We start from the raw sequence: 22,090 nt of genomic DNA, 5'->3' as shown, positions 1-22,090 counted from the left end.
CCTTTCATTAATAAATGGAGATGTATTGAGATAATACATCCAGTTTGTATACATAAAAATGCTACTCACATTGAAGGTGTCCTGATTTTTTTTTTTTTTTTTTTTGTAATGTTGCGTCTTGATTTTTTTTCACAGCCACTATGAGACTTGGAGTTACTTATTTTTCTTGTTGATAAATTTAAATTGTTTTCCCATAAATTGAAATTTCTAAATTTAGTATTTTTCTGCAGTGTTTGAAGATATGGCTGGGCTTATAAAGTTAATGCATTATCTTTTGACTAACTAAAAAATGTTTATTTTTGTTACAGATAATAGCATTGATTGTTGAAGGACGTCATGAAAGAAGGAGAAGGTCTTATGGAGCTGGCTATAAAAAGCTGGAAACGAAATAGTTATTTGTACCTAAAAGTTGAAGTCATTTTCCATTTACATGATTCATTTTTTGTCACATAGAAATTGATTTTAATTGTCATTTCTATTACACGTAGTAAATTATAGTGTGATGTACAGACTTTAGTATCTAAGTTTTGTGATTTATTTTCATGTGTACAATAAAATGATCTCGAAGAGCTAGAAACAATTTTGATTTATATGTAATAATCAAACCTTTTGTGTTCAAAAAGTAGACAATAAAATAATGTTCACATTTTAAATAAAGATTGAAAAGTTATTTCTTGAATGTTTATTAACAAAAGAAATATAGAATTGATCTTATATCTTTCTTCAATGACGTACACAGAAATTTTTCAGGGGGGTGGGGGACTTTTGTAGGAACTTTTTGTTCTGCTGGAACTAATTAATTGATTTTGAGCTTCATGCTAGAGGTCCGGAACACCATCTCCTTTCTTAAGCCACTCATAAAATGAAATAAAAGCAATGTTTCAATTTCACTGAATACCTCAAAAACTTGACTCTTATGTTAATATACCAACACCCAATCAGTAGAAAAGGAATAATAAAGAAATGGGAAAATATCCCAACTGGTACTAGTTTTTATAATTTATTAATAAACAAGAAAATTGGGGTGAAAATTGTTTCTACACTTGAATGAAGCAATTGCTTGTTTGGTGATGTTTTGATGGTTGAAATTTTAACCCTAACTCCAGTGGATTAACCCTAAACTCCAGTAGATAGTGCAGGGGTGCCCATCCCCCCCCCAAGCTCAAGGGCGCAAATTCCCCCCCCCCCCCCCCCCAAAAAAAAAAAAAAATTTCTCACTGTCGAATCGTGTTAAATATAACAGTTTTTAGAGTGTTTAATTTCCATTCAAATTCATGGGGGGGAGGGATCGCTCGTAGCGCTATCAAATAGTATTTTGAACTGAAATATTGTTGAATTGTTGCCCCGCCTTTGCCTTCCCAAATATTACAACGTGCATCTTGAGTAAACAAGTTTTTGGTACCCCTGAATTTTGCTACACTTTTTTCTTTCAAACGCATGAACAATTACAGAAAGAGTGGATTCATCTTTTTGGCTTGGGATGGAGTCACTACTAGATTACCCCCAATATGAATCTTATTTTAATATCCCTTAGATAGGGGGTCCGGGGGTTTCTCCCCCGGAAAATTTTCGAAATTGTAGTTTTAAAACCACAGTTTTGGACGATCTCTGGTGATGTAAAGGGGATAAAAGGTTTGGTGTGCCCTTCCCGGTAATTTTTCAATATTGAAACTTTAAAAGCGCAATTGTAGACAGTCTAACGTTGTGTGAAAAAGGGCTTTCCTTTGTTTTCAAAATTGTAGTTCTAACAACGCAGTTTTAGACTATCTCTGATGATGTTAGGGAAAGAAGAGATCCTAGCGCTCACCCCAGGAAAATTTTCAAAATTAAAGTCTTAAAAATGCTATTAATGGTTGGGGGAACGCAGTTTTCTGAAATTGAAGCTCTAAAATCACAATTGTGGCCGACCTTTTCGACGTTGAGAAAAAAGAGTTTTCGGAAACTCTCCCAGAATTTTCTCGAAATTGAAGCCCTGAAAACCAAATTTTACACGATTTTTTAATAATGTTGACGAGAATGGGGGGGGGGAGAGGGGTGCTTAAATTTTCGAATTGTAGTTTTAAAAACGCAGTTTTGATAGATCTTGATAATGTTAGTCGAAATTAAATTTTGGTGCCATTCCCCCGGCAATTGTTTGAAATTGATACTTCAAAAACTCAATTCTAGGCTTGTCTTTGATCGTGTCAAGGAAAGAGGGGGGAATCAGGGGCTCTCTTCTATAAATTTTTCAAAATTGCAGTACTACAAACGCAATTTTAGATGACTCTTGATGATAAAGAGTGTGTTACTCTGGCGCTGCAATGGGGGACGCTCTCCTGGAAGTTTTCCAAAATTGAAGTTGCATATCCAAAAAAGATGGATCAGACACATCGTGACAGATATGTTTCGGAAATTCTGAAAAATTGATTCAGCTATTCAGCACACATCGAAAATCAGAACTCGAGAATTTTCATGAATCAAATATCCTTCTATACATATTAGATATAGAAGCAAGTAAATATGATTTACAAAAAATAATTTAAACACCTTAATAACAGACTCTTCTACCTCCATCAGCGAAAACCAACATAACTGAAAGTTTTAATAAAAAATCATCTAATGACAAAGAATCAGTTTAAAAATGGTAGAGAAGATGGGAGTAAAGTGAAATGAAAAATTCTTCACAAGCTTAAGCTCGTTAATGACGAAAATAGATTAATTGTCAATTGGAGGGATAAAAAATATGTTATTCGCAAACTTCAAAACTAGTTCTTAACGATTGTCGAGTGCAAATGAATCAATGGAAGACTACAGCATACTAGTCAGAATAATTTCAAAGAATAAAACATTTTTGACCTCTCTCCCACTCATCATTTTTGACACACGCATTCATCATGCAAAATTGTGCTACTTCCAGAAAATTTATAAAAAAATTGAAAAGAAATCAAATTGTCTAATCCAGCTTTGAAACGGGCACCAACTCCATGCTGTCGGTGATGTTCCCTTTATTGAAAAAGGTTCACGGTCATTAAATTTTGGAAAGACCACCAGGACCGTCGCGAGGTCAAAAAACTGGGGAAGGGGGGAGGGGTACGCTTTTATCGGCCCATTAATTGTTTCAAGCGCATTTTCCAATATGCAGAGAGAGAGAATATTTGTCTTCTGGTTTAGCAGGGATAGTCATATTACTAGACCTTAGTACTGGTAATATAAATTTAATCGTAAGGATAATATTCAGTCAGAATTAGGGGGTGTCGGAGGGCTACCTTCTTGCATTATTTTGAAATTGAAGACATAAAAACGCAGTTTAAGATTATATTTTAAGTTTGGAAGGAAGGAGGATAGGAGGTTCAGGACTGCCTCTCCCGACAATTTTTCCAAATTTAAGTTCTCAACACAATCGTACGTTATATTTAATTATGTTCAGAAGAGGGGGTCCGGGGCTCACCCCCCGGGAATTTTAAAGATTTTTATTTGAAAAACAGAGTTTTAGACGACCTTTGGTGATGTTGAGGGAGGAAGAGACTTGGAGTCATCGTTCTATAATTTTTCAAAATGCAAACTTCAAGTACGCATTCCCAATTGTAAATTATTTGTGATTGTGACATGTAAAGAGGGGTCTGGGGGCTGTCTCCCGAGAAAAATCTGAAAATTGTAGTTCGAAAAATGCAGTTTTAGATGATCTAGGGTGATCAGTGGCGTAGCTATACTTTCTGCCGCCCGGGGCGATTCCTCAATTTGCCACCCTTTGGTTGAGAAACAGTCAAAAGTATTTAAAGGAAAAATTAAGAACTTAATTACGAAGAAAAATAAAGAATATGCTCTATTCAGAAAATTTTTCAAAATTAGTCCTAAAAATGCATTTTAAACTTACCAGGCAGGAGCTTTGAGGCCGACGCTCTGCGCAGGAAATTTTCCTAATTTAAAGATCTAGAAACGCAATTTTACGGTTTCTTTGGTCTTGTCAAAGGGGGTATAATGACTTCCTTTTGGATCCGTGCTTGGGTGCTTCCCTTAGTGTTGAAAAACTAGGAAGTCGCCGCTTTCCTAGATCCGATGCTGCTATATTACAGAATTTGGATGGTTTTCTTTTTCACTGATACAGGGTGATAAGATTAATAAGCCTTATAAGTTCGATTAACCATACTGATTCATGAGAAGGAAAAGTTGTGCATCGAAAATCATTACTTTCCATGTGAATGTGAAAGGTTTACTTAGACATCAATTCACTAATTAAAGACCTTCCCGCTTAAATGAATGTCGCAGTTCGAAATTCACTGTTTATAGGAATTTTGCTGATATAAAGCAGTAAGATTAGACGCAGTTATTATTTAAGTTGTGAGTAAGTACTTTTATAAAATAAACGTAAAATTCATTCAGGTCTGAATAAAAGTTTTGTAATAAGTGACCAATTAAAGCATTTTTTGCAACAGATAATGCTACCCCGAATATGGTATGCTACCCCCCGATGTGCAATTAATTGCCCACCATTTCAGACCTCTCTCTTCTTTTCTTACTCTTGTTGTAACTTTCCTCAAAACATATTTTTTTTTAACCGCCCCACCCTAGCTACGCCACTGATGGTTATATTAAAGGGAAGAGAGGTGCGCCCCCCTCGAATTTTTTAGAAATTTTGAAGCCTTAAAAACGCGATTGTAAACTTTTTTTTTTTTCTTAAAATTTAGTGCACCGCCAGTTTCTTGAAATTAAAGCCGCAAAAACGTAATTTAAGCCAACCTTCGATGAAAGGGGGAAGGGGGAGTTTTGAAGGGGCTCGAGACCAGAAATATTTCGTAATTGAAGCACTAAAAGCAAGATTTAAGACATTTTTCGTTCATGTCGGCGAGAGGGAGAGAGAGAGACAGAGGCATTTTCTCGAAAAAATGCCGATCTGTTGAAACCGCAGTTTTAGAAGATTTTTGATAATGTTAATGGGTGGAGAGATTCGGAGGCCTCCCCTGGAAAATTTTCAAAATTGAAATTCAATTAACGCAATCGTAGACGATTTTAAATACTGTTAGAGGAGTAGAATGTGTTGGAGATCTCCCCCGAAAAATTTTCTGAATTGAAGCCTTAACAATGAAATTTTTGAGGATCTTCGGTAATATTTGGAGAACGACAGTTTCGGAGGGAGGGAGTTTTTTGTTAAATTAAAGTCCAAAAGACGGAATTTATTCGACCTTGAATGATGATGAATGATTAATTGAGAGGGCGTTTCTCGAAGGTTACGTTGGGAGCACTCTCACGGTTTTTTGAAATTGCAGTCCTAAATACTTAGGTGTAGGCCATCTTTAATGACCTTAGGGTAAGGAAGGGATTTGAGAATGTTTTCTCGGGATTTTTCAAAACCTAAGTTCTAAAAACTCACTTCCAGGCCAGCTTTGGGGACGTAAAAAAGAATGGTTTGGAGTTCCCCACTCTTCCTTTCAGTTTGGCTACGTCCCTCCTATCTTCATTGTAAATTTCAATAATTGATAAACATATTGTGGTAATATTTTTTTCCAATTTTCCTTTGCCAAACACGATCATTTGCTTGGATTTTCCATAATCAAGTTTTCAATTTCCCGCATAATATTTTTGTTTTCTTGCAATACAAGTGTTTGCGGCCTTAGAAAAAGGACTTTTAACATTTTGAACGGGGTGTGGTAATTTTCTGCGATACCTTAGGTCTCTACACCACTTCATTTTATTTTAAATATGCCACCTGCATCTCTTGATCAAGCTTTGATTTACTTACGATTTTTACATTCAAACATTTAGACCTTTTGGTGTGAGTATTCATTATATAATACTTTGAATCTCTCTTTGTATTTAACTGTTTCCCCCCTCCCTCTATCTCGCCATTTCAAATTTATTTCTACAACCCATACATTGTTCTCCACTTAGCAATGATTTTCAGGACAACATTTTTCATCAAAAAAAAAAAAAAAATGTGGGAATATTTCGGCGACCCCTATCTTATGGGCGACCCCTATCCTATTTGTATTTTTTTTTTTAAACTGCAGAGCCATGAAGCATGATTTTGTATAACCAGGGCCGCCGAGAAACAAGGCGTGCAACATGTTAGTTTGGTCGCATCCCCCCCTCCCATTATTTAAATTTTACTCTATGCACAATACTTTAATTCGAGTCGCATAACGCAGACATACGACCTCAGCGGCCTAGTGAAGAGTGTACTGTACTGAATACTTTTTCTTGCGTTAATAAAAATGTTTGAAATGTACTTTTCCGCGGCGCTTACTTAGATACTCTTGATAAAAGAGAATCATGGATGTTCCTAAATTGTATTTTAAGAATACATTTTCTGTTCAAATTTTACAGAAAAAATACCTTTTGTCACTATTATTTCACTTGTTCATTTATAATTACTATTTAAATTTTTTTGTTTAAACAACGAAGAATTTTCCTTTTTCTTCGTTAGTTGCAACGCTAAAATGAAATTGGCGGCCGCACTTCTGAAAAACGGGGAGGAGGGGGGGGGGTTGCTACGGCGATGGCCCTGAAGAGTACGTGGAAAAAGTATTATTAATGTATCTATTTCTTGTTGAATGTGTATAAATATTTTTTCTTTCCAAAATTCAAAAATTTCATGTTCTAAAGAAAAAAAACCCTCTGGAAAAAAAAAATCCCCCCTAAAAATTTTGATGGCGCAACTTGCGCCATAATCCCCCCTTGTGGGCACCCCTGAGATAGTGTTAATTTTCCTATTCCTATTCCTATTCAGAGTCACAACTGACTACAACTGTATTTATGTCGAGGACTGCATACTAAGTGCCTTGCCTCCATTATTTTATCTACCAATAGATGGCAGCACCATCACCGGATCGAACAGTTAATGAGAATTTAAAACTAGTCCAGGAGCTAATAGCTACCTAGTACTAGCACCCCCAGAGGTATCGTTTCACTTGGAGGACATTGAGACCACGAGCATATTTAGCGTCGCCCAGTCCCCTTTAATGACGACGGTGGGTCTTCGACCATCGAAGTTCGAACCCAGGACCCTCCGGCCCCAAATCCGACACTCTTCCGATCGGGCTACCACGGCCCATGGCGTTAATTTGGTGCCCACTTTTTCGTTTCTTCCATCTCCTTAAATATGTCTTACCAGCAAAACTGTTAAGTTACTGGATCCAGTTCGGCCTTGTCGAAATATAGCTTTTCTCTGCTACAAACATTACCAAAAAATATTTTCAAATTATAATGCCGTGGTGTGCGTTTCATTGTTGATGATGTCAGGAGCGTTACTCGATCATTCGCTATTATATATATGAGGATATATGAAACATAACTAACAATACATAAAATACACCGTCAGCTCAGTCATTTCATAAAAGATCTGCAGTTTCGTGGTTTTTAGCATTCAGCAGCCCAGAATAGGAATTAACTGAGCTGGAGGCGGGAAAACCTCATAAAGGAGTTAAGAGAGCCAAACAAACTGGTAGCTAATGTAGAATTAGCACACCAGGATAAAATAACTAAGAATGCTTACTTTACTTCAATGTGAAATTTTAAACTACAGTGAACTCGCGCGACAGCGACACGAAATATTTATAAAGCGAGCTTTTTTCGAGTAATGCATTTTGGAGCTAACGCGAGTTCCTCACCCCTTTAACACGAAAATTTTCGGATTGGAATCGCGGGGGTTAAGTATCCATTTCAATACTGGTCTACTAAATATTAGTTTCGTGAATGGACTTTCCCTTTAGCCTCACTGAAAGCGGAAGTTCCCCAACCGAAACATCGCTTTGTTAATTTACAAATCTTCACTACGCATCTTTTTTCATTCTAAATATGAAATGATTAAACAAAATTTCACACAAGCGGCTGTTTATCTAAAGTTCGAAAATGGAAGGAAAATTAGGAAGTCTCTGAAAACTAAGGGCCGTGGTAGCCCGATCGGTTGAGTGTCAGATTCGGGGCCGGAGGGTCCTGAGTTCGAACCTCGATGGCCGAAAACCCACCGTCGTCATTAAAGGGGACTGGGCGACGTTAAATATGCTCGTGGTCTCAATGTCCTCCAAGTGAAACGATACCTCTGGGGGTGCTAGTACTAGGTAGCTATTAGCTCCTGGACTAGTTCTAAATTCTCATTAACTGTTCGATCCGGTGATGGTGCTGCTATCTATTGGTATATAAAATAATGGAGGCAAGGCACTTAGTATGCAGTCCTCGACATCAATACAGTTGTAGTCAGTTGTGACTCTGAATAGGAATTTACTCTGAAAACTAAAGAAATGAAAAGATTTTCGATATGCTTGAACAACTAACAAGAAGTTCTGTCTAGAACTAAAAGAACCTACTTTCCCATATACCCATACTACTTTCTAGTACCTGATCAATATTCTCAAAAATAGCTAAAATTGCAAATTGTTTCAAAAATATTTTTTAAATATTTTAAGCTGATTTCTAGGAATAAAATATTCCTCACTCATCTTTAAAAAAAAAAAAACAGCACCTTTTAAACAAAACAGCTAATACACTTTTTTCCATTAAAAAAAATCTTTAACAGCTTTCAAAACGAAAAAATAACAATTAAAATTAATAAGCTTATTAAAATAAATACATCATATAAAAAAATCGTTTCTTTTTCCCCTGTTGCCAAAAATAATTTTTTAAATGAATTAATGCGATTACCAAAATAAATAAAAAAAATTGATTTGAATTTTGTCATCTTGAATTCAAATTATGTTTTTCGAAATCACGAATGTGTGTTTGTATGTGTGTGTGCGTGGGGGGGGGGTATGTATATGTGTGTAGGCATGTGTGTTTGTGTCTGTGTGCAGGTATGAATGTGTGGGCAGTTGTGTGTATGTGTAGGTATCTGTATGCATGCGTGTGTGTATGTGTATGTGTATAGGGGTATGTGTGTGTATAGTGGTATTTGTGTATGTCGGTGTTTGTGTATGTGTGTGTATGTGTTTGTGTGTGCGTGTGTGTTGGTGCGTGTATGTATGCGTGTATGTGTAGGATATGGACGCAACCTGGAGACGGTTTTCGCTAGAGGAGCAGCATCGTGAGGCCGGCCGACGCGACGGGTGGTGCTGGCAGAGGGTGGTGCCGCGCCGGTGGGAAAAATGATAGCACGCCAAAAACAGTCGAATGAAAGCAATAAGCAATCGTGATTGCTCAACAATAAAATGTCAACTTAAAAAAATAATTTTCATTGTCAAAAAAAAAAAAAAAAAAAATCGTCTGCGTATATCTTTATGTAGAAACATGAATGACTTCGAGTTTATGCGCCGAAAACTGAATGCCTAAATTAAAACTTTAGCGTCAAAATAAAAACAAGTCATATCAACTATAATTATTTCGCAGTTAAAACCATAGCTGCGGAGTCGGAGTCAATCTCATTTTGGGATAAAGGAGTCGAATATCCAAAAATCAGAGTCAGTCATCTGTCCTCCGTGTATAAATTTTTGCCAAAGCTACGAAGTCAGAGTCGAAGTTGGGGAGTCGGAGTCCGATTAATTATCGGGCACAGGAGTGAGTCGGAGTCAGGTGCTCCTAAATTCTCGGAGTCGGAGTCTGGAGTTTGGCGCCAAGAGCTGTTTCCAACAAAATTTGTTTGGAGTAAATCCGCCTTCAAGTACGGAATCTACATTGACTTTCAGTTTCCCCGTAGGCGCTAATGTTAAGGGATTTGAACTGTTAAAAAGGGTGTCGAATATAATTACAGTATCTACTGTATAGTACTATTGTAATGTTGCGTTTTTTATTGCTACATACTACACGTACCATATTCATTTTATGCTATTATGTCCCACTAATTTTGTGAATCCTAACAGTATTTTTATTCAGTAACACAGCTTTTTTTAAAAATAACGTAAAATTTCAGTTCTCAATTTTTAGCCTACTTTCCCAGTAAAAGTCAGAGAAAGAAGAAAAAAGCATGGAAGAAGGCTTAATGCATCTTAAAAATATCCCGAAAAACAAAAAAAAGTCAAAAATAACTAAAATAGTTAGATAAATATTGAAAAATTAAAAATTGGCAAGTAGGGTATTGAGATGGGGAAAAATGTCTGTCGGTCTGTCTGTCTGTCCCCCCCCCCCCCCAAATAACTTTTGAATGGATAGTCCGTTTCGAAATTTTTTTTTTGTTCGAAAGATCTTGGCGGGGACACCTCATTTCCATATTTCACTTTTTGATTTTAACTATTTTTTGTTCAATTTTGAACAGTTCAAAAAAACTTAACATTAGCGCCTACGGGGAAATTCAAGGCAATTCCGAACTGTGAGGCGAATTTGCTTCAAACAAACTTTGTAGGAAAAAGCTTTTGATGAAAAACTTGTATATAAAATATATTTTTGATTTGAAAAATTTTCTGTTCAATTTTGAACAGTTCAAATCCCTTAACATTAGCGAGTACGGGGAAACTGAAAGTCAATGTAGATTCCGTACTTGAAGGCGGATTTTTTTAAAACAAATTTTGTTAGAATTAGCTCTTCACGCCAAACTCCAGACTCCGAGAATTTAGGGGCACCTGACTCCGAATCCGACTCCTGTGCCCGACAATTAATCGGACTCCGACTCCCCGACTTCGACTTCGTAGCTTTGGCAAAAATTTATACACGGAGGACAAATGACTGACTCTGATTCTTGGATATTCGTCTCTGACTCCTTTATCCCAAAATGAGTTTGACTCCGACTCCGAAGCTATGGTTTTAACTGTGAAATTATTATTGTTGATATGACTTGTTTTTATTTTACCGCTAAAGTTTTAATTTATGTATATTCAGTTTTCGGCGGATAAACTCGAAATCATTTTAGTCCAGTCAATAGATACATTTTACCTTGCAAAAAATGGGGTCAAAGATTTTATTTTTTTAATTTGTACATATTGGTGCCGACATGGAAAAACCAAGTTATCCAACACGAAAGACCCCGGGAGAACTTTTGGAGGCTGAAAAACCACAAAAATTTATGACTTTTTTTGTTTTTTCCAAAATATCTCCGAAATGGTTCAACTTAGAAAAAAGTTTTAAATGTAAAGTTTAAAGAACATAAAATTTCCTACAACTTTTGCATTTACAACTTTTTTGTAGCACAAATAACAAGCTTGCTATAGCTCTTTGAAAATAGGCAGTTTTCCTCCACTCCGAAAAAAAAAGCTTTCACACCGAAAGCAAGGCGTCATAACTATTAGAACTTGAATAGAAACTTTAGTTTCAGATAGTTTATTGACAGTTAGAGTAGTTTGAGGTTTTTGCTCCCCCCCGTCCCCCGTTGGACACAGAGTAGCAATTCTGGCTGACAGATTAGTTCCCACTAGATTCCAAAAACAAACGATGTATTATGAAACTGAAATAAATACACATTCATTTAAAGCACATACGACGATGCAATAATAATAATAAAAAAAACTCTTCCCCACTGCTCACGAACTAACTTTTCTGATCTGACAGAGGTAGTCTTCATCAGACTCCAATAATAGATGATATATTGCTGTTTGTAACTGGATTACACAATATATACATTCATTTGAGGGATATAATTCTTACATTCTAGTCTAATTATTGCAAACAGAGATGCGATTTTTAAATATTAATGTGAAGGAATGAATATTAGGCAGCTAATAAGCAAAAAATCAACACAGTCATTGCATAATCTTCTCATTCATTTAAAGCACATAATTCGTACGATCTATTACAAGCGAAAATGCAATATTCGAATATAAATGTGAATGAATAAATATTAGGGTGATAATAAGCAAACAATAGACAAAATAATGCGTAAATAAAGGTACAATAGTAATACGTAATGAACACTTTGAAAAAATTCTGCAGAAACTGACTTTTTGAGGCATGAAAAACCCAAAAGAATTACCTTTCAAAATGAAAATCAAACTGTAGAAGCTTAATACAGATTAATTACAGACAGAATAATACAGATCTAAATTACAGAGAGATTCATTCGACCTTAAAGCAAATAGAGAAAGGACAACAGAATACGCTGTGTATCTTCTTCGAAGCCGTTTTGAAGGTCCAGGTTCTCCCGGTTCAGAATCTGTAGGGGGTAGAAAGAAGCTGTGGTTCTTTAATTGTTCATCTCCTTGTTGCGGTAATTCTAAAAGCTCCTGGAACAAATCTTCTTCAAAAGTCTCATCCAAAGATGAAATTTCTGTAACATTTTCACAATTTGTGCCACTGCAGTCTGCAGTGTTTGCACGTGCTGGAGCATTTTAAACCTGCCTTGTGACAAGAACAGGCTCCAGTACAATTTTTCTTGCAGGTACAAGGCACTATCTTCAAAAGATTCTGAGTAACTGAATCTATTTTCGTGTCAACATGCATTAGACCTTGCTTTCTGCGTTCCCAACCCCATTTCTCTGGTTCAATTATGTTGCCCAACCAACTTTGAATTTGGTGGTCGAACCGATATGAGTAATAACGTTCAGCATCATCCCCCCCCCTCCCCGCACGTTGGAGGTAGCCCTGCAGGATTTATCTTAGCCCTGTATACTAGTTTCATAAAAAGATTAAATTGCAAAGTATCCAAAGACAGGTTAAAAAACTTTACGTCACCTGTGTATAATATTTGCAAAATATTTTCTCCAGCTGAGCTAAGGCATCATGATGACAGATTAGGTCCATAAATACTTCAATAGCTTCCTTAATTTCAGGAGTTTTTTTTTTTTTTTGACTATTTTGTACAACTTAATTTGGCCTTGGCCAAAGATTGCCGAAATCGTATCACACCCACTAAACGCATGGATGAAAAGAATATTGCTGGGGTCAAACTTAAAAGATATAGTGGGGAAAAAAACAAATCACAAGCATTCCTTCTTCCAGGTTTTAAAAAGAACAAGTTGCTGAAAGGCTGTCCTAAAGCTGTCATCAGCACCAACAGATCTATATCCTCTCGCCCACTATAACAACCTTTTCAATTTCTTTTGCCTTTGAAAGAGCAGTAAGTAAGTCGGCATCATCTTGAGTCTGCCTGGCTTCAATGCCACTCTTCGAAATATGTCTCAAGAAGTTGAATAAGACAATGCTTGTTGTTATAATTTGCCAGTAATCTTTCTTGAGGAATTTAGTTAACATGTTAGGTTCAACCATTACTTCAAGGGAAGAGATTGATTGCTCATTGATATAGCATTTGTGACAGGCAGTGTGAATTGTCACTTCTTTTAAAAATTTCAAAAAACGCTGATGTTCTTCATTTTGCCGTTTTGCGCTGCATCTTTGAAGACTTTCTATTCCCTTCTCCTTCACAATCTTTATTTCGCATTCATGCAAACTGATTTCGCAAATGATAATAATAATAATTAAGAAAAAAACACCTTGGTCAGGCGTAATCATTTCTAGGGAAAAAAATTATAATACAGAACTTAGAAATTGATAAAACATACTCTCGCTCAAACCCTGAAGTGACCAACATGAGTAGCTATTGAGTCGATTCATCTCAGTGGTTGGAAAAACTACATTTTATTTGTAGCGAACTACAACTACAACTACTTTATTACAAATGTAGTTAACTACAACTACAACTACTTTTTCCAAAATGTAGCAACTACAAACTACTTTTGAAAAGTAGCGACTACTTTTCAAAAGTAGTTTGTACTTCGCTACTTTTTAGCTACTTTAAAAAAATTAATAAATAAAAAGCATACACCGTTTGAGGATTGAACAAAGATTCAAAAAATGATTTAGAATAATAAACTGAATCATTTGAACATGGAATATTAACAAGAATTATTTATTCTTTCCGTCGTTTGCTGAGCCAATTTGTCATTCCAAATATTTTTAACGATTTTTACGAATATTAACCGCAAGAAAGGATTTAAAAGTTGAAGATTTTACAACCTTAAAAATTTTAATCCTTTCCTGACATTGAATATTTCATTCAAGACAAGAAGTGCAACTCGGCTACTTGAAAGTGTAAATAGATGCAGTCAGAGATGTGTACGGGGGGAGGAGAGGAGAAGGGACACCTGTTGTGTGTGGCCCTTGCCCGAGTCTGAAACGGGCCCAATATTTTTAAAACCAAGGGTTTAAATAAATATAGGGGTAAACAATATGGAGGGGGCCCTGGAAAAGTCATTTGTGACGGGCCCCAAAATTTCTGTGCACGCCCCTGGATGCAGTCCATAATTTGTTTTAAATTTTATATAGTCATATATATATATATATATATATATATATATATATATATATATATATATATATATATATATATATATATATATATATATATATATATATATATATATATTGTTACAAATCCTGTAAATAGAAATTATTGTAGTAACGTAACCTGTAAATAGTTTCCCGTAATGAATATACAACCCCTTAACATATGGCTCAAGTATACAACCCCCTATTCTTTTTTTTCTTACTTCATTCACTGATTTTATCAATGGAAGTGTAGTTGTAGAACGTCGTAGCATTTTCTGGAATATTTGAGAGATTTCTTTTCGGTATATATAAGCCGTTAGCGATGGATAAACAGTTAGTTTCGATTGAGGATTTCGAACTGAGAGTGTGTATTTGCTCTGTTTATAGTGAGGCATTTCGCTGTGTTGTTTTCGTATTTGGAAGTAAATACGTGTGTAAACGTTGAGTTTACGGTGTTGTGTGATAATTGCTTAATTGCTGATGAATAATTTAGCAGTTGTTAAAGATCTTTCCTGTACATAGTGTAAATAAATTTCCTGTGTCTTCATTTCAAGAAAGTGGAAGTCGCACCGAATCCGTTACAATTTGGCGCCCAACGTGGGGTTACTTCAGGACTTTCTTGCAGTAAGTGTGACTTTGGACATTCTTTTTCATAAAGACTTTTTAAATTTGGACTTTATTTTTATGGTGATTACCCGCGCAATGGATGAACAATTAAAACAACTTCTTGACGCAATCACCTCTGTGAAGAATGATATGGCGGCTAATCAAGAACAATTGAAAAACGATATGGCGGCTAATCAAGACCAATTAAAAAGTGATTTGACTGCAAGTTTTACTGCAAATCAAGAACAATTAAAAAATGAATTAGCGACTAACCAAGAACAGTTAAATAATGATTTAACTACTAAAATTACTACAAGTCAAGATGAAATGAAAAGTGACTTAACGTCGATGAAAACCATGATGGAGAATCAACTAACCGCCATGGCAGATAAAGTCGATGCTCTGGAAGAAAAATTTGATACTGTGGAAGAGCGTATCGCCAATGTGGAAAATAAGTTGGAAGAAGAAGACAAGAAATTTACCTCATTTAAGGAAGAAATAATTAAAGACATGGAAAGGAGATTGGCGACCGCGGAAAGCAGCTCTGTACAGTTTGGCGCTCCCACATCGGTTGCTCGACCGTCCATTAAACTTGCCACATTTGATGGGAAAACTTCGTGGCAGGTTTACAAAACTCAATTCATGATAGTGGCGGAAGCGAACGGATGGGACTCTGCTACCAAGGCCTGTCATCTTGCAGCATCCCTGAGAGGTGACGCAGCGGACATTCTCCAGACCCTTCCGGACAGCCAGCGCCTGGATTTCGCCGCCCTCACAGCTGCGTTGGAGCTTCGCTTCGGTGAGAAGTGCCAGAAAGATTTCAGCCGACTCCAGTTGAAGTCCCGTTTCCAGAAAACTGGGGAAACCCTGCAAGAGCTTGCGGTGGACATCGAGAGACTGTCTCATCTTGCTTTTTACGACTGCCCTGCGGATGTTCGAGACAACCTGGCACTCAACTACTACATCGACGGGGTTCGAGATCCGGAAATCCAGAAAGCTCTACGGATGGCGGATGTCAAAGACCTGAATTCGGCCGTTGTGTATGCGATGAGATACGAGGCCGCCCAAGAAGCAACCCGTGTGGATCGCCATCTAATCCGGACTCAGGAAGCTGATGAGTCTGATTCCAGGTCGTCCCACCTCGCTGAACTTGAGAGACAACTCGGTGACTTGACAAGACATTTGAGCAGCATAACAGCCCAAAAGAAACAAGAGCAGAAGTGCTGGAAATGCGGTAGTGAAGGACACCTGCGAAGGAGTTGTCCGGCTCGCCAAGCTACGCGAGGGAAGGAAATCACCACCACTAAAGCTCTGCAGATTTCCTCTTCTAGTAGTGGCAGTGATGGACTTTTCATTTACGCACATGTAAATGGGAACCCCTGCAGACTGATTGTTGACACTGGAGCCAATGTGACAATCATTAGGACAGATGTGGCTCGTGAATTTGGATTGAAACTGCTGTGGACATCGCCACGCGTAAGTCTCCAGACTGTGACAGGTGACAAAATTGAGATTGACGGTAAAGTGGACTTGGAAATAGTGTTTGGGAATGCCACCTACCATCATACGGCATTCGTCGCTAATATCACAGACCCCTTCATTCTCGGATTGGACTTTTTGAAGAAATATGACTTCACTCTCGACTTCAAGACTAATGAGCTGCACTCGATGAGAGAAGACATAGCCGTTTTCCCTGCAGAGAGTGATGTAAAATCCGCTCATCAAATAATAGCTCAAACAGATTTATCGATTCCCTCAAGGTCAGAATCATTAATACCTGGCTCCCTTGAAGAAAGCAATAGTTTTCGATTTGGACTCATTGAATACCCTAACCTAAGCAATAGCCTAAAAGGAGTACTGGTAGCATCTACGCTTGTGGACCTTTCTAAGGATGTAATTCCTGTGAGAGTCGCCAACGTGAGTGAAAGGCCAAGGAATATCCGAAAAGGTGAAGTGTTGGCAACTTGTACTCCAGTAAACTGCATCATTAGAAGAATCAATTCCCCTGAGACTGTGTCTTCTGAGTCCTTGACGTCGAAGTTAATTGGGAGTGCGCCATTATCGAAAGATCAAAGAACTGCTGCGGGACAATTGGTGGACGACTTCAAGCATCTGTTTTCATCTACATCGGAGGATGTTGGCCGTACGAATTTAACGCAGCATAGGATTTACACTGGAGAACACCTCCCTATTAAACAGCATCCAAGACGACTACCGTTCGCCAAGAAGGAAGAGGTTGAGACCCTCCTGAAAGAGATGAAGGAGAATGATGTAATCGAACCTACATCCAGTCCCTGGGCTTCTCCCATCGTCTTAGTCCGAAAGAAAGATGGCTCCACCAGATTTTGTGTCGATTACCGACGGCTGAATGAAATCACCAAGAAAGACAGTTACCCTCTTCCACGGATAGACGACACCTTGGACACTCTTTCCGGACACAAGTGGTTTTCGACCCTGGACTTGAAGAGCGGCTACTGGCAGGTTGAGATACACCCTGATGACCGAGAGAAGACAGCATTTACAACTGGACAAGGACAGTTGTTAAGAGGACTTCCCTACGAATCCTGTCTGGTCTACTTAGACGATATCATCATCGTGGGACGCAGTTTCGAAGAACATCTGGCAAATCTTAGGAAGGTGCTGCAAAAGCTTAAGGAAGCCAATCTGAAGTTAAGCCCGTCCAAATGTAATTTGTTCCGCCGGGAAGTGAACTACCTTGGTCACATCATCTCTTCTGAGGGTGTACAAACCGATCCGGAAAAGGTATCCGCGGTCAAGAGTTGGAGTCGTCCCGAAAACATCCATCAGCTGCGAAGTTTCCTGGGGCTCTGCACGTACTACAGGAAGTTTGTGAAGGGTTTTTCCAACATTGCACGACCTTTGCATAAGCTGACGGAGAGCAAGCAAAAGTTTGAATGGTCCAAAGAATGCGAAGATGCATTTCTACGACTGAAGGAGGCTTTTAACATCAACGCCTATCCTCGCCTATCCTCAGCCTGAAAAATCCTTCATCCTAGACACTGATGCGAGCCACGAGGGCATCGGAGCTGTTTTATCCCAAGAAATTGACGGAAATGAACATGTCATCGCTTACTGGAGCAAATGCTTATCAAAGTCGGAGCGAAATTACTGCGTCACCAGAAAGGAGTTACTGGCCATAGTGAAAGCTGTAGAACACTTCCATCATTACCTCTACGGCCGAAAATTTCTGCTTCGGACAGATCATGCCTCATTAACTTGGCTTTTGCACTTCAAAAATCCGGAAGGCCAGATAGCCAGATGGATACAGCGGCTCCAGGAATATGACATGGAGATCAAGCATCGAAAAGGGTTATCTCACGGTAATGCTGACGCTTTATCAAGGAGACCCTGTCCTGAGAACTGCCACTATTGTTCCCGAATCGAGAAACAGTATGGAACGACTAGCCCTACCGCCTATCAGGTGACAGTGACTCCAACATCATCAGAACCTGATCCATGGAGTGATGAAGAAGTTCGAAAATATCAACTTGAAGACCCCGACATAAAACCAATTTTGGAGTTCATGGAAAGTGACAGTCGGCGACCTAGCTGGCAGGACGTTTCCATCTTCAGTCCTGCAACAAAAAGATACTGGGCTTTATGGAACTCACTCCATTTACGGAACGGCGTGCTACACCGAAAATGGGAATCTGACGACGGCAAAACATCTAGGTGGCAGTTACTACTTCCCCGATCAAGGATTTCAGATGTTCTGAAAGAAATACATAGTAGTGCGACTGGAGGACATTTTGGTGTGTTGAAAACCCTCAATAAAGTTCGGGAGCGCTTCTTCTGGAGCAAGGCGAAGGATGACGTGGAGAAGTGGTGCCATTCTTGTGACGCCTGTGCTGCTCGTAAAGGACCGAAGAAGAGAAGCAGAGGGAAGCTACATCTGTACAACGTTGGAGCTCCTTTCGAACGAATTGGGATCGACATCCTGGGTCCTCTACCAAGAACTGCTGATGGGAACAAATACATTCTTGTTTCCATCGACTACTTCACCAAATGGCCGGAAGCATATCCCATTCCAGATCAAGAGGCTACCACCGTAGCAGAGACTCTAGTCCAACACTGGATCTCGAGATATGGAACGCCTTTGCAGATTCATTCCGATCAAGGGAGGAATTTCATCTCTGCTGTGTTTAAGGGCCTATGTCAAATTCTCGGAATTGAGAAAACTAGGACAACACCACTACACCCACAATCGGACGGCATGGTGGAGAGATTTAACCGCACAATCCTGAATAATCTCTCACTTATGGTATCCAGAAATCAACAGGATTGGGACAAGAAGCTACCTTTGTTCCTGCTGGCCTACCGCAGTGCTGTCCACGAGACTACCGGATATGCCCCATCTCAGATGCTCTTCGGACGAGAGCTTCGGCTACCTTGTGATCTCGTCTTCGGTCGTCCTCCGGATGCGCCTGCATCGCCTGAGGAGTACATCCAGGATCTCCAGGACCGATTGGAAGACGTTCATAACTTCGCACGAGAGCGAATCAACATCGCGGCGGAGAAGATGAAGACCCGATACGACACAAGGTCAACTGGACATGAATTCAACGAAGGCGACAGGGTTTGGTTATGGAATCCCATATGACGGAAAGGTCTGTCACCCAAATTGCAGTCGCATTGGGATGGACCCTACAAAGTCCTTAACCGACTAAATGACGTCGTAGTGAGGATCCAAAAATCACCTAATGCAAAACCTAGGGTTGTACATTATGATCGGTTAGCCCCATACTATGGCCATAGTTCATGAGTATTACGTAAGCAACCATGGTTGATCACATAAAAGTTGTAGATAATTTTTGCTTTTAATGTTTAGTAATATTTCTTGTTATTATTGTGTTTTCTGTATCTGTTAGTTATTAATTAATGTGTATATTTGTAAATTTGTGATAGAAGTTTGGCACCCTTTCTGGGGATTGTACTGCCCGGGACGTGCAGTCCTTAGGAAGGGGGCAATGTTACAAATCCTGTAAATAGAAATTATTGTAGTAACGTAACCTGTAAATAGTTTACCGTAATGAATATGCAACCCCTTAACATATGGCTGAAGTATACAACCCCCTGTTCTTTTTTTTCTTACTTCATTCTTTGATTTTATCAATGGAAGTGTAGTTGTAGAACGTCGTAGCATTTTCTTGAATATTTGAGAGATTTCTTTTCGGTATATATAAGCCGTTAGCGATGGATAAACAGTTAGTTTCGATTGAGGATTTCGAACTGAGAGTGTGTATTTGCTCTGTTTATAGTGAGGCATTTCGCTGTGTTGTTTTCGTATTTGGAAGTAAATACGTGTGTAAACGTTGAGTTTACGGTGTTGTGTGATAATTGCTTAATTGCTGATGAATAATTTAGCAGTTGTTGAAGATCTTTCCTGTACATAGTGTAAATAAATTTCCTGTGTTTTTATCAAGAACTGTGTCTTCATTTCAAGAAAGTGGAAGTCGCACCGAATCCGTTACAATATATATATACAATATATATATATATATATATATATATATATATATATATATATATATATATATATATATATATATATATATATATATATATATATATATATATATATATATATATATATATATATATATATATAAATGATTTAGATCATGAAAAACATATTTTAAACAAAAGGGAAAAACTTTAGTTTTCATTGTATCAGTTAATTTTATAGGAACTTTTTTTTTTTTTTTTTTGAAGGAACTAATTAATTGATTTTGAGCTTCAAGCTAGAGGTCCGGACTAAAACAACATTTCCTTTTTTACGCCACTCATAAAATGAAATAAGAGCATTTTTTCAATTTCACCGAATAACCTCAAAAACTTAAATATTTTATAATCGACTTTTATCATGTTAATATATCAACATCCAATCGGTGAAAAAAAAAAATAAACAAATGGGAAAGTACCCCAAACTGTACTAGTATTTATAATAAAATATTAATAAATATCTGAAATATGAAAGATAACTAAGAATGCTTACTTCAATGTGCAATTTTAAATTACAGTGGACTCGCGCAACAGCGTGATTCGATTTACACGAAATGTCTATATAGCGAGCTTTACTCGAGTAATGAATTTTAGAGCTAACGCGAATTCCTCACCCTGTAGCACGAAAGTTTTCGTGTGGGAATCGCGGGGCTTAAGTATCACCTACTCTACTGGCTACTAAATATTAGTTTCGTGAATGGACTTTCCCTTCAGCATCACTGAAAGCGGAAGTTCTCCAACCGTACTAGTCGGAACATCGCTTTGTTAATTTACAAATCGCCACTCCGCATCTTTTTCATTCTAAATATGAGTTTGATGAAACATAAGTTCACATAAGCAGCTGTTTATCTAAAGTTTGAAAATGGAAGAAAAAATACTAATCTTTCACAACTAAAGATTTTCGATATGCTTGAACAACTAAAAAGTGTGTCGAATATAATTACGGTATCTATTGTAGTACTATTGTAGTGTGGCATTTTTTTTTATTGCTACATACTATACGTACCGTTTCATTTTATGTCATTATCTCCCACTGATTTTGTGCATCCTAACAGTATTTTTGTTCAATAACACAGCTTTTTTAAAAATACAGTGAAATTTCACTTCTCTATTTTCTATGTTTAAATTCGGTAATAGGAAGTTAAGAAATGGGTTAAAACAGTTTGAGGGACTTTTCAAATGTCTCAAAATGATTGGTATACTCATAAAAAATCGTATAGATACCCTTTTCCACGACGCGAAATTTCAACCTATGCTAGGAGCCTTGGAACGCATCCCTCGCATTGAAATTCGACAGTAATATGCAGGTGATATTGATACCGTAAGCTTTTTGAAAAAGGAGCAAATTTGCAAGAAACGAAAAATTCCCGTGACCATATATTTCTATATTACTATAACATTTGTTAGCCGGCCAAAAAAAAAAGGCAGTTCAATATCATCGTCTTGCATAACATTTACAGTAGCTTCCATATTAGGTTGATATTGGCACAATAGTCTCATTGAAATCTAAAATTTTCATCCACGGGACACATTCTCAGCTGCCAGAAAACACAAACGCTGCATGGGCGCCCATATACAACGTTTTAGGGGGAGGGGAGAGGGTTAGATATTTTTCTCATGGTTTAGTAGGTTATTTTCACATGGAAACCGATTTCATTACAGATTAGAATTATCAAAAAAATTGACATTTTTAATAACTTATTCATTAATGGCAGGAGAAGAAATGTTTTTACATATTTGCGAAGAAAAAAGTATTAAAAGAAAGAGGTAAATTCTAAAGCAGAGGGGGTGGGGCTTGAGCCAAAACGTGCCTTCCATATGGGCGCCCATGAAACGCGGTACTACATTGGCAGTTATCTCTTATTCT

At 37.7% G+C, this 22,090-nt stretch overlaps 1 protein-coding gene across 3 annotated transcripts in view; it reads left to right on the top strand.

Moving 5' to 3' along the window:
• LOC129225707 (trans-Golgi network integral membrane protein 2-like) overlaps nt 1-645 on the top strand; it is a 49,871-nt gene extending 49,226 nt beyond the window's left edge. For all 3 annotated transcript variants that reach the window (XM_054860190.1, XM_054860189.1, XM_054860188.1), the window contains one exon: nt 309-645. In XM_054860190.1, coding sequence (XP_054716165.1) covers nt 309-392 — 84 coding nt within the window. In that variant the 3' untranslated portion in view covers nt 393-645. The remainder of the gene's footprint in view (nt 1-308) is intronic.
• Nucleotides 646-22,090: the final 21,445 nt, after the last annotated feature.

The sequence above is a fragment of the Uloborus diversus genome, chromosome 7 (assembly GCF_026930045.1).
Source record: "Uloborus diversus isolate 005 chromosome 7, Udiv.v.3.1, whole genome shotgun sequence".
Lineage (NCBI taxonomy): Eukaryota > Metazoa > Arthropoda > Arachnida > Araneae > Uloboridae > Uloborus > Uloborus diversus.
The sequence above is the reverse complement of the archived record's forward strand: the minus strand, read 5'-3'. Positions and strand labels throughout refer to the sequence as shown.